The sequence below is a fragment of the Grampus griseus genome (assembly GCF_964374135.1).
Source record: "Grampus griseus genome assembly, chromosome: 19".
NCBI lineage: Eukaryota > Metazoa > Chordata > Mammalia > Artiodactyla > Delphinidae > Grampus > Grampus griseus.
The window spans coordinates 6860531-6876425 of NC_139013.1; the positions used below are offsets into that span (position 1 = coordinate 6860531).

The 15895-nt window shown below is 58.6% G+C and overlaps 2 protein-coding genes across 4 annotated transcripts; both read left to right on the forward strand.

The window, feature by feature from the left end:
- Window positions 1–135: 135 nt before the first annotated feature.
- Window positions 136–8346, forward strand: AKT1S1 (AKT1 substrate 1; the record flags this gene model as incomplete). Of its 2 annotated transcripts, none has more annotated exons than XM_082676460.1 (5): window positions 136–196; window positions 4078–4463; window positions 5563–5640; window positions 5738–5907; window positions 7321–8346. In XM_082676460.1, 4 exons carry the CDS (start codon window positions 4085–4087, stop codon window positions 7462–7464), a joined length of 771 nt encoding a protein of 256 aa, XP_082532586.1. In that variant the 3' UTR covers window positions 7465–8346. The 2 variants fall into 2 exon arrangements, with proteins under 2 accessions (XP_082532586.1, XP_082532585.1); XM_082676459.1 differs by lacking the exon at window positions 136–196 and adding an exon at window positions 786–838.
- Window positions 8347–9185: 839 nt separating this feature from the next.
- PNKP (polynucleotide kinase 3'-phosphatase) lies at window positions 9186–15686 on the forward strand. Of its 2 annotated transcripts, none has more exons than XM_082677123.1 (17): window positions 9186–9308; window positions 9564–9727; window positions 10367–10413; window positions 10752–11057; window positions 11475–11554; window positions 11634–11691; window positions 11784–11891; window positions 12300–12371; window positions 13392–13440; window positions 13557–13627; window positions 13711–13803; window positions 13891–13987; window positions 14064–14125; window positions 14380–14489; window positions 14569–14656; window positions 14753–14814; window positions 14896–15686. In XM_082677123.1, the coding sequence occupies exons 2-17, from the start codon at window positions 9577–9579 to the stop codon at window positions 15011–15013; spliced, it is 1572 nt and encodes a 523-aa protein (XP_082533249.1). In that variant the 5' UTR covers window positions 9186–9308; window positions 9564–9576; the 3' UTR covers window positions 15014–15686. The 2 variants fall into 2 exon arrangements, with proteins under 2 accessions (XP_082533249.1, XP_082533250.1); XM_082677124.1 differs by having other exon boundaries at window positions 14623–14656.
- The last annotated feature ends 209 nt before the right edge of the window (window positions 15687–15895 follow it).

The window sequence follows — 15895 nt, forward strand, 5'->3', positions numbered from 1 at the left end:
CCCTCGCTCAAACTGGCTTGGAAAGGCCTACTCCTTTCTCCATATTGTGTACTGGCATCGAAGCCAAAGAGATGCCATTTTGCTCGAGGGCACGGGCAAGGCCGGTCAGCTGCGGCCATGTTAATGCGGGGCAGTCCCATCTCTCTGCGGGGCGCGAAAGCAAGGTCCTAGAAGAGAGAAACGGTTAAAGAAAAAGGTGAGAGGAGCTGTACATCACACGAGGCCCCGAAGGACTCGGGTTAACGGGATGAAGCCGTCAGTATCCCCGGGGACGAAACGGTCCCAGACGAATTCCTGAGTCACCGTCGAGAGAAAGCGTTCTGAGCCGCCATATTGAAGCTGGGCAAACCGAAGCAAGAAAGGATGCCATGTTGGATCTTTGCCAGCCTTGGTGCTGAGGGGGCTAGGTTGGAGAGAGAGCCCATATATACATTATGGGCAAATGATGCCAGGCTGGTTGCCATGTCATTAACGGGCCCTGCTTTCCACCAGTTCTGTGGAAGAGGTTATTGTGGGGGAGGGACGTTAGGTCGCTTGCATTAGTATACTGTGGTCCTGAGTGTGCGTGTGCATTTTCCCCATATTTCTTGGGGAAATGTTTCCGAGCAAGCTGAAGCTTTTTTTTCACCATCTTTCTTATGGACACCCTGCCGTCGGCATTGCTCCACTGTGATTCGGCGAAGCCCCCGTGGCCGCCATGTTGGTCTCGGGCAGCCGAGATAAGGGAGGCGGAGTGTGCAGAGTGGAGGCGGGCCAACCATGCGGAAGTGACGCAAGGCACCGCCATGTCTTTTGAGGGCGGCGACGGTGCCGGGCCGGCCATGCTGGCTACGGGCACGTGAGTGGAGGCGGCGTTGTGAACCGCGGTGTGGGGAGAATTTGGCCGTCCGGAGGAGAGGGGTGCTGGGAGGGCGAGCCGCTCGCGGGAGGAGTATAGCCAGCGTAGGTCAGAGGGCAGAAATCGCCCAGTGACCCTACGCTGAGCGCTGGAAAGGTGTCGCCCGCGGGAACCGTCGTGTCTGACCCGAGGCAACGCTTAGACAGCCTTATCCTCCGGTCTCTAGACCCACTAGGATCTTTACTTTGGCCGTGGACCATGTCCACAGGGTCGGGGGGTTACTCGGTGGGGCTTCGGGGCGCCCCTCACCCGTCCAAAGGCGGGACTTCCGGTCCTGGCCCCCACCTGGGCGGGCTTTCCTGTTTTCTTCCTAGAGAAGTGGGTCTTTCCCTGGACCCCCTGGCGAAATGGGGATTCTGAGCGGTAGAGAAAGACCCCGGACATTCACCTGCCCCCGGCCACTGGGTGCATCCTCGAGTTCCTCCCACCTTGGGGCGGGGGAGGGGTTTACTTCCAGTTTGACAGGTGGTGGGAGGGGACTTCGCTAGCCTCCCTCATTCCTTGGGGGGCTTTTCCTCTTTCCTCATCTCTTCCTGGAGTCACTTTCCTCACTTCATCTCCTCACCTCATCCTAAAAGGTCAATCACCTTACCTGTCCCTTCCTCCTCCTGTGGAGGACAGGTCTTACCTCCCTCTCTCCCTAATCTTAAACACCTCCATTTGGGGGGAGGGAGGATCTTCCATCTCTAAGCTCCTTGGAAGATACAGAACTTCCTCCGGAACCTGAAGGAGTGGGAGACTCTCCTGTGGGGTACTTGGCTTGGTTACTCTCCTGTTGGTCCTGGCAACTCTCCTGTTGGGTAACCGACGCCAGAGAGCTCCCAAGCCTGGGCAGAGAGAGCTGCGTGAGTCACCCTTCTCCTCTTTGAGGTGTGTGGGACCCTCATGACCCACTCACCCCCACTTCACTCTTTTCAGCTATTCTAAGCTATAGGAGTTTGATCTACTCTTAGAGATGTTGTCTAAGAAAGGAGTTGAATCTTGGTGTCCCAAGGGAGTGAGAGCCCCCTGGCCTAGCACTACAAGGCTTTGTGACATTGGACCAGTCATTTCCCTGCCCTGAGCCTCAGTTTCCTCCATCAGATGGGGCTGACCCAAGGAGTGGCTGTGAGACCCTGTGCAGCTCCCAATTCTGTTGGCTTTTGGAGTCAGGCAGACAGCAGTCTCACCCACTTCTGCCCTTTCTAGCTGTGTGCCTTCTGGTCAGTGCCTTAAGCTCTCTGAGCCTCATTTTTCCCATCTGGACTAGGAGATCATAAATCTTTCCCCATAAGGTAGGCAGGATGACATTTGGGATTAAGAGCAGGTTACCAGATCCAGGTCCCAGCTGTCCATCTCTCTAGCTAAATGACCCCGGGCAAGATACTGAATCTCCCCAGGCCTCCATTTGCAACTGTAAAATGGGGTGATCATAGCTCCTCCCTCACAGGGGTGGTGGGAGGGTGGAATGAGATTGTTGATGACACCCTCGGGTCCCTGCCTAGCCTGTGGGAGGTGTGGTATAAACCTGCTTCAGGGTCTGTCAGGACTGGTACTGGTTGTGCCTCACTGCAAGGGCTTTGTACTCGGTGAACTTCAACTGTCTCATATGTAAGGTAACAGCTCCCACCTTTGTGGGTCAGGTAGGAGGGGAGATGACAGGTGCAGAGCCCCTGCACAGAGTAGGTGCTTAGGAAACACTGGCTTCTATGATCTTGAGTCACAAAGGGCCTGCGAATCGAAATCAAACTTCTGTGACCCTAGAGGGCTAGATCACGGCCCTGCTTGAATCCCTGCAGTGACGGGGAGCTTGCTGCCTCTCTGCGGAGGCTCCTCAGCGGCCCAGCAGGCCCAGCTCAACCACTGGTTTACAGGGAGAAGACAGGCACAGAGAAGGCCATTCAGTGGTGCAAGGTCACACAGCAGTCAGGGCAGGAAGCCAGGCCCCTTGTCCCTTGTTCCTCTCACCTTGTAAGGAGATGGATCCAAGCAGACTGTCTGCTTAGGGCTGACCTGTCCTGGGGCCACAGATCACTGACCTTGGGTTGCTCATATTCTGATGGAGGAGGCAGCCAGAGGTACAGCTGTCACAAGCTCGTGTGACATGAGCTATAGTGGAGGTAGCCCAAGGCATTGTGGGTCTAGGGAAGGCATCTGATCCCTACTGCGGGTCAGGGAATACTTCCAGAGGACCTGCCGGAACAGTCTTGTAGGAAGTGCGAGAGCTTTGTGGGCAGAGGACAGCTGGCACCCCATTTTCTGCTCGACCCCCGCTCTCTGAGACCTACCATGTCCTGGGCAAGGCTGGTGTCTCAGAGATGAATCTGACGTCCACACTGGCTGGGGAAATGGATGTGGATCCAGGCAGTGCTCCCCAGAGGGATATGTGCTAGAACGGGGGTCACTCAGACATTGTGGGAGCTCACAGGTGGGGAGGGGCCAACCTGAGCTCTGGGTGAGTGCAGGAGTGACAAGTACATGGAGGACAAGTGGTCCCGGTAGAGGGGGTCCACCTTGACTGAAGGAGCGTGTAAGGATATGAGGCCGGGGGCAGGCCCTCCAGCGCCGGGCTAAGGGGCTGTGACCTTGTCCTGGGGATGCGGGGGAGGAGCAGAGGCAGCTGCAGGGGTAGAAGGACCCCCTGGGGGGCTGTGTGCCAGCTGGACTGGAGGCTGGGGCAGTGGTCCAGGGCAGCACCGTCCATCAGAAATATGATCTGAGCCACCTGTATAATTTCAAATCTTGTATGAGCCGCATTAAAAAAGTGGAAAGAAAACAGATGACGTTCACTTTCACCCTATATTTTATTTAGTCAGCGTAAATAAATATGATCATTTCAACATTTAATCCACTTCAGATTGCTCATGGGATATCTTACATCCTACCTTTTTGTGCTAAGTCTTGCAAACCCCGTGTGGATTTCACACTCGTGGCACCTCTCACTTTGGATCAGTTACAGCTCAAGTGCTCCCTAGTCACGTGTAGCTGATGGCTTCCATGTTGGACAGGGCAGGGCCAAGAGGAGAGAGCTGGGCTGCGGGGATGAGGGATGGGGCTGGGGGGAAGATGCGGAGCTCAGCTGGGATCAGGTGGAGAGGAGAGGTGGGGGTGGAGTCCAGGGACTGGTGGACACACGGGGCTGGGTGTGGACGGCGAAGTCAGCGAAGCCTCAGCCCACTGTGTCGTGCTCTGCCCCGCAGGGCGCGGATGGCGTCGGGGCGCCCCGAGGAGCTGTGGGAGGCCGTGGTGGGGGCTGCCGAGCGCTTCCGGGCCCGGACGGGCACGGAGCTGGTGCTGCTGACGGCTGCGCCCCCCCCGCCCCCCCGTCCGGGCCCCTGCGCCTATGCAGCCCACGGTCGAGGGGCCCTGGCCGAGGCTGCCCGCCGCTGCCTCCATGACATCGCCCTGGCCCACCGGGCAGCCGCCACCGCCCGGCCCCCCATGCCCCCACCAGCACCGCAGCCGCCCAGCCCTGCACGGAGCCCACCTCGGCCTACCCTGAACAGGGAGGAAGATGAGGAGGATGAGGACGAGCCAACGGAGACAGAGACCTCTGGGGAGCGGCTGGGTGTCAGCGATAATGGAGGTGAGAAGGACAGGGGCAGGGGCCGGGGGGGGTCCTGGTAAGTTGCCTCCTCAGTGGGTTTTTCTGGAGGGGTACAGCTGGCCTGTCTCTGAGCCCTAATGTTCATGTAAGCTGCAGCCTTGCCTGTGACTCACTCTGTGACCTTGAGCAAGTCATTTCTCTTCTCTGAGCTTCAGTTTCCTTCCATCGTGTCTGAGAGCCAGCTCTGTGCTGGGAGACGCTGGGCACAGAGAAAGCCAACTTGGGGTCTTTTCTCTAGGGACTCTGGGTCTGGCCAAGGAATTGGAGTCCTGACATGAAGCAGTGCCCTGTGGAGGCCATGGCGGGGGAGGGAGCCTCCTGAGCCAGGAGCATGAGTAGAACAGAATTGTTTCCAAATCTGGGGTGCCTAATGCCTGTGAGAGCAAAGACAGGAGTTAAAGAGGAGTCAGGGGTACAAGCAACAGCTGAAGAAGCAACTGGCTGCATTGGTGGAAACGTGGAGGTTGGATGCTTCCCAGAGACTGCGCTGTAACATTAGGGCTTTGAAGAGTGAGTAGGAGTTCTCCGGCAGTGGGTGGGTGGGGGACTCAATAAGTAGTTACTCATTTGTTACTGTTACTACCAACGGCTGACTTCCTCACTGTTGCTGGAGAAACCCTCATAGGATTAAGGGCACAGACTCGAGCCAGGTGGCCTGGGTTCAAATCCTGGTGACACCACTTACTAGATTTGGGACTAAGCGCAAGTGAGTTAATCTCTCTGTGCCTCCAGGTCCCCGTTTGTCAAACAGGGATCATAATCATCTCATATTTCTCTCAGCCTGTATTTTGAGTCGGTTCATCCCAAACAGATCTTACAGATTTCATGTTCGTCCAGCCAGTTGCTTTCACATGGGGATGTACCAGATAGAGAGAAACTGGATTTATTTCTGCCGAAGGCCAGTCAGATAACCAGGGGAAAGGTGTTCGTGGCAGAGGGAATAATTATTCCAGAAGCCCCGAGGCTTGCAAGGGCCTGGCCAGTGTGGGGAACGGAGAGGCGGTGGCAGTGGCCGGAGTCTCGAGCGCATGGAGTCCAGCGGGACTCAACTGGTCCGGGCCTCTAATGCCATCCACAGGACTCTTTGTGATGGATGAGGATACCACGCTCCAGGACCTGCCCCCCTTCTGCGAGTCAGACCCTGAGAGCACGGACGGTGAGTGTCACAGGCTGTCCCCATCCCTGGAGAGGGGGGTGGGGAGCTGGGAGGAAGGCAGCTGAAGACAGAGGCTGAAGTCCACCTTCTCTCCCAGATGGCAGCCTGAGCGAGGAGACCCCCGCTGGGCCCCCAGCCTACTCAGTGCCCCCAGCCTCAGCCCTGCCCACACAGCAGTACGCCAAGTCCCTGCCCGTGTCCGTGCCCGTCTGGGCCTTCAAGGAGAAGAGGACAGAAGCTCGGTCATCTGATGAGGAGAACGGGCCGGTGAGGGGCAAATGGGAGGTGGGGAGGAGGGTGTCAGGAAGGGCTCAGAGCTCTCTCCTCCAGGAAGCCCTCGGACGTGGATGCCACGTTTCTCAGGATTGATCCTCCCCTCCTACTCATAAGGCTGGCTCTTGGGCTAGAGCGCTGCAGTTTTAACTATCACAGCCTTGTAATGTGCCCCAGTGCCTTGTAGAGAAAGCAGCCTCTAATTTCCAGGAACAGTACCGTTTATAGAATACGTGGTCTGCGCAGGGCACAAGTATTTTAGTATCCCCTCCAGATTGGGAAACTGAGGCTCAGAGGGGTCAGATCACCTTCCACCCTCACCCCACATATTGCTGGCCCCTCCTGGAATTTGTGCCACCTCCCTTGTCCTCTGTTCCTCCCTCCCACACTGTCCTACACATGGAGTTCCTGGGCTGGCCTGGGTGGGTCCTTATCTCCCATCACTAAAGCTCCCTGAAGCAGAGGGGAAACTGAGGCACTGAGAATACACATGACTTCCTGAGACTCAGCCCGTAAGGGGCAGTGCTGGGATTGGAACCTAGCTTACTTCTGGAAAAGAGCTATGGACTTGCAGGGAGGAGGCCTTGCATCCCATGGTTCCCCCTCCCTATGACACCTCACAGTGTCCTCATTTATAGACTAGCAGGGTCCATCAGCTGCTGCTGTCCTTGTTTATCACTGGTGGAAACACAGTTAATTAACTGAACCTTTGAGGCCTGAGTGCTGGGTCCTGGGCTGGCCTCTGAGAGGGCCCGGGTCCAGCTTCTGTTCGTGGCCTCTCCCATTCCGCTGGGCGTTAGGCCCAGCTCAGGGTGACAGGGGCCTTAAGGGAGGTAGTGCTAGGGCTGGGGCTGCAGGCAGAATGACAGGACCCCTCCTCAGTGGAGACTGACAGTGAGAGGGCTCCTTTCTCTACAGCGCTGGTGACATGGTCGTTCACCCTTCTTTAGCAATCACTGTGCTGATTATCTCAGAGCCTGTTATCAGCCCCGTTTTTCCGAGGGGAGACTGAAACCTAAGGAGGTAAAATCCCTGTTGACAGCTAGTGGGTGGCAGAAGCCTGATTAGAACCTGACTGAATCCCGAACCCGGATCCTTAGACGTGAGACCCTCTGGGTGCACACAGCCGTGATGGTCAGCAGACAGGCAGCACTTCCACTATGTGGAAGGACGGCGGTGAGACAGGCCTTTGTGTGTGCACATAGGAGGCGGAGAACGGGGGGGAGGAGAGGGGCAGGAAGGCTCTTTGAGGAGGTGGTGTTTTGAGTTGGGTGGCAGAGCCCTAAATGGAGCAGGACAGGGTGAAGGGCCTTCCTGGCCGTAGGCATCGCAGGGGCAAAAGTGCTAGGAGAGGACCTGGAGCCCAGGGTGTAGGCTCTGACCCCGGCCATATCGCCGTTCCCGCAGCCCTCCTCGCCGGACCTGGACCGTATCGCGGCGAGCATGCGCGCGCTGGTGTTGCGGGAGGCCGAGGACACTCAGGTCTTCGGGGACCTGCCGCGGCCACGGCTCAACACCAGCGACTTCCAGAAGCTGAAGCGGAAATACTGAGGTCCAGGGAGCTTCCCGGCCCGGCGTCCGCCCCACCCCCACACTACACCCCTGCCCCGCCCCCGGGGCCCGCCAATCCGAGTCAGATCCGGGACCGGCCTCCCGGGCCACCAGGATTGACCAGCCCCTGCCAACCCCCGCCGCCCTTCCAGCCCACGACCGCTCCCGCGCGGATGAGCGATGCCTGTGCAGTTTCCCGATTGGGTCTGTTTTCTCTCTGCCCAGCGACAGATTCTTTCTATTAAGGGATTGTCTCGCTCCTCGATCGGGACGTGGCTAGTTGGCCAACTTCGTCGTTTTCCGCCTAGCAACAAGGGCTTTGCTCGCACGGCATTGGCTCCATTCCTGAAAGAGCACAGTCAAGCTCCAGGATTGGGTAGTGGATTCAGCACGGTGAATGGGCAGCTCCTTCACTTGATTGGCTCGAACACTGTAAAGGGCTTGACCAATCTCCCGAGAGAGCCATCACCCTTCCTGAGTTCCCCCGCCTGATTGGTTCCACTTCTGGGGGCGTGGCCAACCCTCTTCCTGTGCCCAGGATTGGCCTGTGGCCTTAAATTTACGTTCTTTACACTACTGGGGCTGGGGTCGTCTTTTGCCGAAGTCCTGACAATTGTCCCTCTGGCCCCCTCAGGGATGGCCCGATCCTGTTCCTGCGTTTGACACCCTCTCATTGGTTCCATCCCACAACAGCCTGCCAATCAAACCCGTCCTTGCATCCAGGACGTTACCAGCTCCCGCCCCTCTCCCCCCACCCCCACAGGTGCCTTAAAGGGCCCTCGTCCACCCAAGGTGGGGGGCAGGGGGCCTCACTCTCCGGCCCTGGTGTGGGGGAGAGAGTGGGGGGTCGGGATCGGGAGTTGGGAGGGGCGCTCTGAGATTAAAGAGTTTTACCTCTGACAAATGAGTCTGAGGTGTGTTGTGGGTATTCATTTAACATTTTCTGAAGCCAAATTAGCAGCGTCTCATTGCTTCTCAGTGCAACGCTGGGAATTGGACTTGTCCCCATTTTACGAACAAGAAAAGAGAGGTTCATGGGGTGGGAGGAAGGATTCCATTCCTTCCTCGTATGATCGTGGAGTCCCAATCTTCAGGGCTTTGAGTGTTGGGATCGGAATAGTTTAATGAGTCAGTCTCCTGAGCCCACATAGTGCCCAGGAAAGCCAGGAACCTCCAGCTGAGGCCGGGAGTTTTCTGACTAACGTAAGACAGCTGGAGGTTAGAGAACAAATGGCTCCTGGTCCGAAGATGTAAACGCGGAATCCCCATGTCCCATCAGACCACCACCAATGGAATGCTAACAACAGACAAAACTTAGGGCAAACTATCACCTAGACACTTTTATAAGTTATTTACATGTACTAACTCATTTAATCTTCCTAGTAACCCCACAAAGTGGAAACGATTATCCCCACACTGTAGATGAGAAAACTGCAGCATCCAGGGTAGGGTTGCTGTCGGGGCGGGGTTTCTTCGACTGACAATAATCGTAACGAGAATCTCCTCCCGCTATAACTGTCTCCGGCAAAGGGAATGAAAATTAGAGTTCAACGTGGAAAGAGGAAAAAATGTGTGAACAGGGAATCTACCCCCCCTACTGGCCTGCGTCTCATACTGCATCAGGAGAGACGAAGGTCAGACCAGCGGAGGGACCTTAGGAGCACTGTGTCTGGGAAAGGGCGGGGCTTACGGCAGGCGGAGCCAAATGCCCCGCCCACTTTGATAGGACGAGCCATTTCCGTCCGCGGAGAAACAGAGGCAGCAGCCGGCCGAGTTGCGAGCAGAGCGTCTCCGGCAGGCCCTCCCTGGTCGGAAACGGCGAGTGAGCCAAGCGGCGGGCAAGGGTGAGCGTGGGGCCGAAGCGAGTGCGCGAGAGTTTCTCGGCCTTTGCCGTGGGAAGTTGGAGTCCGGGGTCCCGGAAGGAAGGAGTGGGGCGTTATCGCCTGGGAAACGGCGCGAGCCCCAGGCCAACGAGTGGGTGGGATTTCCGGAGCCTTTAGCTGATGAAGGGAATTTCTGGTGTAGAGTGCGAGAGGAGGCGGGACTTCCTTTAGCAACTGAGGGCTGCCACTCAAACCTATTTACCTACTTTCCTTTAGGCCGGCTCCCAGGATGGCCAGGGTGGAGGCCCAGGGCCGCCTGTGGCTGGAGAGCCCCCCTGGGGGAGCGCCTCCCATCTTCCTGCCCTTGGGTGGGCAAGCCCTGGTGCTGGGCCGAGGACCCTTGACGCAGGTTACCGACCGGAAGTGCTCCAGAAACCAAGGTGGGCAGGGAGGAGCCTGAGCTGGAGGGGGTGTGGTCCGCTTCAGGAGCGGGAACACAGTCAATGGGAAAGGTAGTCCAGGAATTGCGTGGTGCAACCAGTCCTGAAGTTGGTAGGTGGCATGTGGGGAGCACAGGAAGAAAAAGGTTGTGCCTGACCTGGAACTAGCCAGACACCTTGGGCGGGAGCGGATGGAGTCAATCCCGAGACACTTTGTCACTGGGCAGAGGATACTCACAGGCCACCGGGAAGGCTTGAATCAGGCCACGACCCTTGTCAAGGAGAGAGCCGATCCTACGGAGAAAAGTGCATATTGCTAAGCAGAGATGGGTGGTAGAGGGCCAAGCCCAGAACGTGCATCTTGCCAAGGTCTGCGTTGTCAAGGAGAAGCCAATTCTATACGGAAAAATACCTGCCCTGCCCCTAGGCGAGGACCAGTGACACAGGCAGTCGTTAAGGCCTTTATCTGGGTACTGCATGTCAAGGAGTGAGCCAATTCTACTTAGAAATAAACTGATTCCTCCTGCCGGATGGGTGCTGTAGCCCCATACTGTGATTTGAAGCTGGCCATGCTCCCCAGTAAGGAGGGAAGCAGTCACACAAGGATTCAAATCCTGACTCCACCCCCTCAATCCTCAGTGGAGCTGGTCGCTGACCCTGAGACTCGGACGGTGGCAGTGAAACAGGTACCAGTTCGTTAGCAAGGGGCCTGGGGGTGGAGTGGGGGTGGGGGGTGTGGAGAATCGCTACCCAGCGGGGAACAGGCCCAACTAGGAAAATCTGATTCTGGGAGGGGAACAGGTGTGCCTGTTTCAGTGGGGTAAACATCCATACCCATTTAAATTGGGTAAGACTGGATGCTTATAACCTTCCCAGAGCCCTGATTGGTGGTACAGGGTGAGGAGGCGGGACTTAGGGGTCTGATTGGTTGGTGGAGAAAGGCGAGTCTTTTTCCGGGTTATTTGATTGGAGGAGGTTGCCGCTGGGGGTGGAGCCAGTTCCAGTCCTCCCTCTCTCTCTACAGCTGGGAGTTAACCCCTCAACTGCCGGGACTCAGGAGCTGAGAACAGGGTTGGAGGGTTCTCTGGGGGTGGGGGACACGCTGTATTTGGTCAATGGCCTCCACCCGCTGACCCTGCGCTGGGAAGAGGCTCACACGCCAGAATCCCAGCCAGACACTCCACCAGGCACCCCTCCTGTGGCCCCGGAGGAGGAGGAGGAGGAGGAGGATGAACAGCAGAAAAAGCGGATAAGGAAGTCATCCCCTGGCTGGGAGAGCTTCCAGAAGCTGCTAGTGTTCACAGCACCTGGTGTGAAGCCCCGGGGCAAGGTGAGGCCCAAGCTGAGCGCTGAGGGAGCACAGCCCCTTATATGCAGTTAACACCCAAACAAAACTTAGCTCCTGTTTGGATTTTCATGGCTCTTAGCCGTCCGAGGTGAAAAAGGCCAGGGGAAGAGGCTGGGTCGGATATGAAACCCATTTTAAAGATTGGAATACTGAGGGGCTCCGGAGGAATAGGAGATAGTAGAGTGAAGATTTCACTCTCTGAACTCAGCGTCCGAGATACATCTTTGCTGTGCCTTGTCCTTACATAAGATGTGTAGGCCCGCTGTGACTCAGTTTCTCCATCTGTAAGGGGTGGGTGGTAATAGTCCCCAGCTTGCAGGGTTGATGTGAACCAGCCTGTGAGTGAGGGGGATCAGAGGTGTAACAGTGCCGTTCTTCCTCTTTTCTGGGTAATGCCAGGTGGCTGGTTTTGATCTGGATGGGACCCTCATCACCACACGTTCTGGGAAGGTCTTTCCCACTGGCCCCAGTGACTGGAGGTGATAAGAGACAGGAGGAGGGGGTGGGTGAGGTGCACTCCGGGCCCCACGTCACGTTGCTCTTCCACGCCCACCCTAGGATCTTGTACCGAGAGATTCCACAGAAGCTCCGGGAACTGGCTGCCGAGGGTTACAAGGTGTGTGTGCGCGTGCGCGCGTGGTGGCGGGTTCACAGGGCAGGTCCGGGCCTGATGAGGAGGGCGCCGGCTGACACCTGTCCGCTTCCCAGCTGGTGATCTTCACCAACCAGATGGGCATTGGACGCGGGAAGCTGCCAGCGGAGTTGTTCAAGGCCAAGGTGGAGGCTGTGGTGGAGAAGCTGGGGGTCCCCTTTCAGGTATGGCTGTAAGGGAGGCTGAAGGGCTATGTGGAGGGACAGAGACTCTGAGATGGGGGCGGTGAGGGGGGAACCTGGTAGGTGAGGGGGGCAGGCACAGGGACCCAGAGAGAAGGGAACAGAGACAGTGAGATGGGACAGAGGAGGGAACAGAGACCCAGGGAGAAGGTATGACATGGTGAGCCAGTTGTAGAGGTGGGGGGAACAGAGACCCTGGGTGAGTGGGGTGTGGGCCCCAGGTGGGGTTATGCTGACAAACCCATGTAAGTGGCAAGTTCCAGGGCACCGGGCGCTCTCCTTGGATTGGTGAGGTTCTGGGTAGCATCCTTGGGACCCATGTGCCCTTGAAGGACTCTGGGTGCTGGAGGAGGAGCCAAGGATGGTGTCTAACCTCTGCCCCACCCACAGGTCTTGGTGGCCACGCACGCAGGCTTGTACCGGAAGCCGGTGATCGGCATGTGGGACCACCTGCAGGGGCAGGTGAGCTTCGGACTTCCAGTGGCTCTCCTCCCTCTGCGGCCCCTTGCTCTCTGCCCTGCCTCCCCACTCTGGGTCTCTGGTGCATGACCTTCCTCTCATCCCCTACCCTAGCCTGGCCTTCTCAGTTCCTTTGCTGTCGTGTCCTAGTGTTGATATGTGAGGCCGGTGCTCACAAACTGTGAAAAACAGTGGTGGAGAGAGAAGTCGCTCATGGATCCATTCATTCGTTTGGGTGTGCGTTTGTTCTGAAGTTCAGCAGCTTCTTGAGCTGAAAATATTAGTGAACAAGACAAACCTGCCTGCTGCCAGATCAGGGAAGGTGCATTGACAGATATGTGGAATAGCAGAGTGCGGATAAGGCAGGGTGTTGCTTTATCTACGGAGCTCAGCGAAATCCTCTCTGAGGTGCCCTTGAGTAAAGATACAAAGCTGCTGAGGGAGGGAGCCATGTGTGTATCTGAGGGAAGAGTGGTCCAGGTAGGAGTAACGCCAAGTGCAAGGGTCCTGAGGTGGGACCGAGCCTGGTGTGCTCATGGGCAGTGAGGAGGCCCGTGTGGCTGTACCTGAGCGGGTGAGGGGGAAAGTGAGGGGTATGAGGTCAGAGAGCAGGGGTCAGGCTCTCAGGCTTCGTGGGCCACAGTGAGGTGGCCACCGGGAGGATTGGGAGGAGAGCGTCCGGAGCCGCGGTAAGTGGGAACTTGCGCCCTCTGGCGGCCGTTTGGGGAACAGACGGGCGAAAGTGGAAGCCGGGAGACCCGGAAGGAGTGACCGAATATTCTAGAGACATGCTGGTGGCCAGGATCGAGTTGGTGGTGCCGGCAAAGGGGGTGAGAAGTGGCCGGAGGGCGGGGCCGACAGGATTCACTGATGGATTGGGTGTGGAGCATAAGAGGTTAGAGATAGGCCTCCTGTGGGGCACAGACCAAGCTGAGCATCCGGCAGGACCCGTTAGTGCCCTGGGGGGACAGATGTGTGAATAGGTTCTTTACTGCCAGTTGTCTATCACCTGTCCCTCCCCAGGCCAACGAGGGCGTGCCCATCTCCATCGGGGACAGCGTCTTTGTGGGAGGTAAGGGCCTGGGGGTGGGGAAATGTGTGGGTCCGCAGGGCTGATGCAGGTAGGCTGGGGACCCCTGTCCCCAAGGTTCCTGGTGGAGACGGGTTTGTATCCTCCATGTGTTCCAGATGCAGCTGGACGCCCAGCCAACTGGGCCCCTGGGCGCAAGAAGAAAGACTTCTCTTGCGCTGACCGCCTGGTGAGGCTCGCTCTACCCTGTCCCTGCCCACCCCACCCCCCAGCCCAGCCACTACCCAGTCTGATGTGTGCCCTTGCCCCCAGTTTGCCCTCAACCTGGGCCTGCCTTTCGCCACGCCAGAGGAGTTCTTTCTGAAATGGCCCATGGCCCGCTTCGAGCTCCCAGCCTTTGACCCGGTGAGGCCCGCGGGGCGGGCTGGGGGCAGAGTGGGGGACATGCAGGGATGGGGAGGGCGTCTCGCTCATCATGTCTGCCCCTCCCAGAGGACCGTCTCCTGCTCTGGGCCTCTCTGCCTCCCCGAGTCCAGCTCCCTCTTAAGCTCAGACCCCGAGGTGGTTGTCGCCGTGGGATTTCCTGGGGGTGAGACTCCTGCCCCTCAAAAGCCCCAGCTCTGCTCCGACTTCTCAGGCCCCCACTAATGCTGCGCCCTTCACAGCTGGGAAGTCCACCTTCCTCCAGGAGCATCTCGTGTCGGCCGGATACGTCCACGTGAACAGGGTAGGACATCCGCAGCCCCTCCGCCCCCACCCCCGAGAGCTGTCCTCTAGGTCTCTGCTCCCCCCGCATCTGTCCTTCTCTTTCCGGCTCTGCCCCCTGCCCCCAGGTCCTCTCTCCAGGTCCCTGCCCCCCTCTCCCTGCCTTTCCCCGCTACCCTGGATCCCTAACCCCTCTGTCTCTGGGTCTTCCTCTCTGGTTCTCTGTCCCCCTGGGTCTCCTGGCCCCCATCCGTGACCTCTTTCTGGGTCCCCCAGGACACTCTGGGCTCATGGCAGCGCTGCGTGACCACGTGCGAGGCGGCCCTGAAGCAAAGGAAACGGGTCGTGATTGACAACACGAACCCGGACATCCAGAGCCGAGCCAGGTACCGGGGTCCCAGGGGCGGCCTCTGTAGGGTGGGCCCCGGGCCCTTTGCCAGCCCCCCACTTCCCCGGCCCCCACAGGTACATCAAGTGTGCCCGAGACGCAGGCGTCCCCTGCCGCTGCTTCCTCTTCAGCACCACCCTGGAGCAGGCACGCCACAACAACCGGGTGAGCCGGCCTCCGCCTCCCCAGCCCCCCACAACATCCCGCCCGCCCCCCACCCCCTCGCCCCAGCCTGGCCAGCCTGACCTCCGCCCCCCGCAGTTCCGGGACATGACGGACTCCTCTCACATCCCCGTGACCGACATCGTCATTTACGGCTACAGGTAGGCGCCGCGGGCGGGGAGGGACGCCAGGTTGAGCCTGTACGTTGGGCCTCACCTCCACCCACCACCCTCTGCCGCCAGGAAGCAGCTCGAGGCCCCCACGCTGGCCGAAGGCTTCTCCGCCATCCTGGAGATCCCGTTCCGGATCCACGTGGCGCCGCAGCTCGAGCGGCTGTACCGCCAGTTCTCAGAGGGCTGAGCCAACGCCCACCCCCACCTGCTCCCACCCCACAATAAATGCTGTTTTTCTTCATGTTTGACCAGCATTTTGCTCCCAGCCGGGCTAGGAGCACAGACCCACTGGCCTGGTCTCCCAGGAAGGCACTGCTGGCAACTTTGCCTCAAACTAAACCCTCAGCCCACCTTGGGGACAACTGCATCTCGCGGACAGGGGTTTCGGCTTTTCCAGCCTGCGGCTGCTGGCGCTCCAGATAGGCACCAGGGCATCCTGGCTGGCAGGGCCCGAGTGGAGTTTGCTGCACGCAGCTGCCAGCTGCAGAGCAAGCCCGGAGTTTTAGCAAGACTGACCCGGGGCCAAGAGCTGGAGCTCCGATTCCGTGAGAAATGAGGTGCTCTGCATGCTGGACTTGAACCCCAGGGCTATGGCCTGGACCTGCAGCAGCGAGGGGCACCTGAGAGCCCGGCCAGGCCTGCCGCGTGCCACCAGTGCCAGAGGACTGGAACCGGCCTGGCATTGCCTTGTGTTTGCTTCCAGCTAAGTGAGGCTTGTGGAACCCGCAGGACAAGGAGGGCAGCCTGGCAACGCCGGGAGTCGGGGGATGGACCCCAGGAGCAGCCGGCCAGCTGTGGAAAGACTCTGGAAGACACGGCCCAGCAAGCACCTTGCAGACCTGGCAGCTCCGTGAACTGCAGCTTCCCCTCCTGGCTCAGGTGACAGTGATCTCAGAGGTGACCCCTCTCCTGCGAATGGTAGAAATGCACACTCCCAGGCCTCAGCCGTGTCAACACTCGGGGGTGGGCCCAGCCATCAGCCCCCGGGGACGGCACTCGGGTCTGAGGATAGCTGCTGTTGGGAGGGGCCTGGCCTCTCCCGCGCCAGGGTGCCTGGACAGAGCACAGT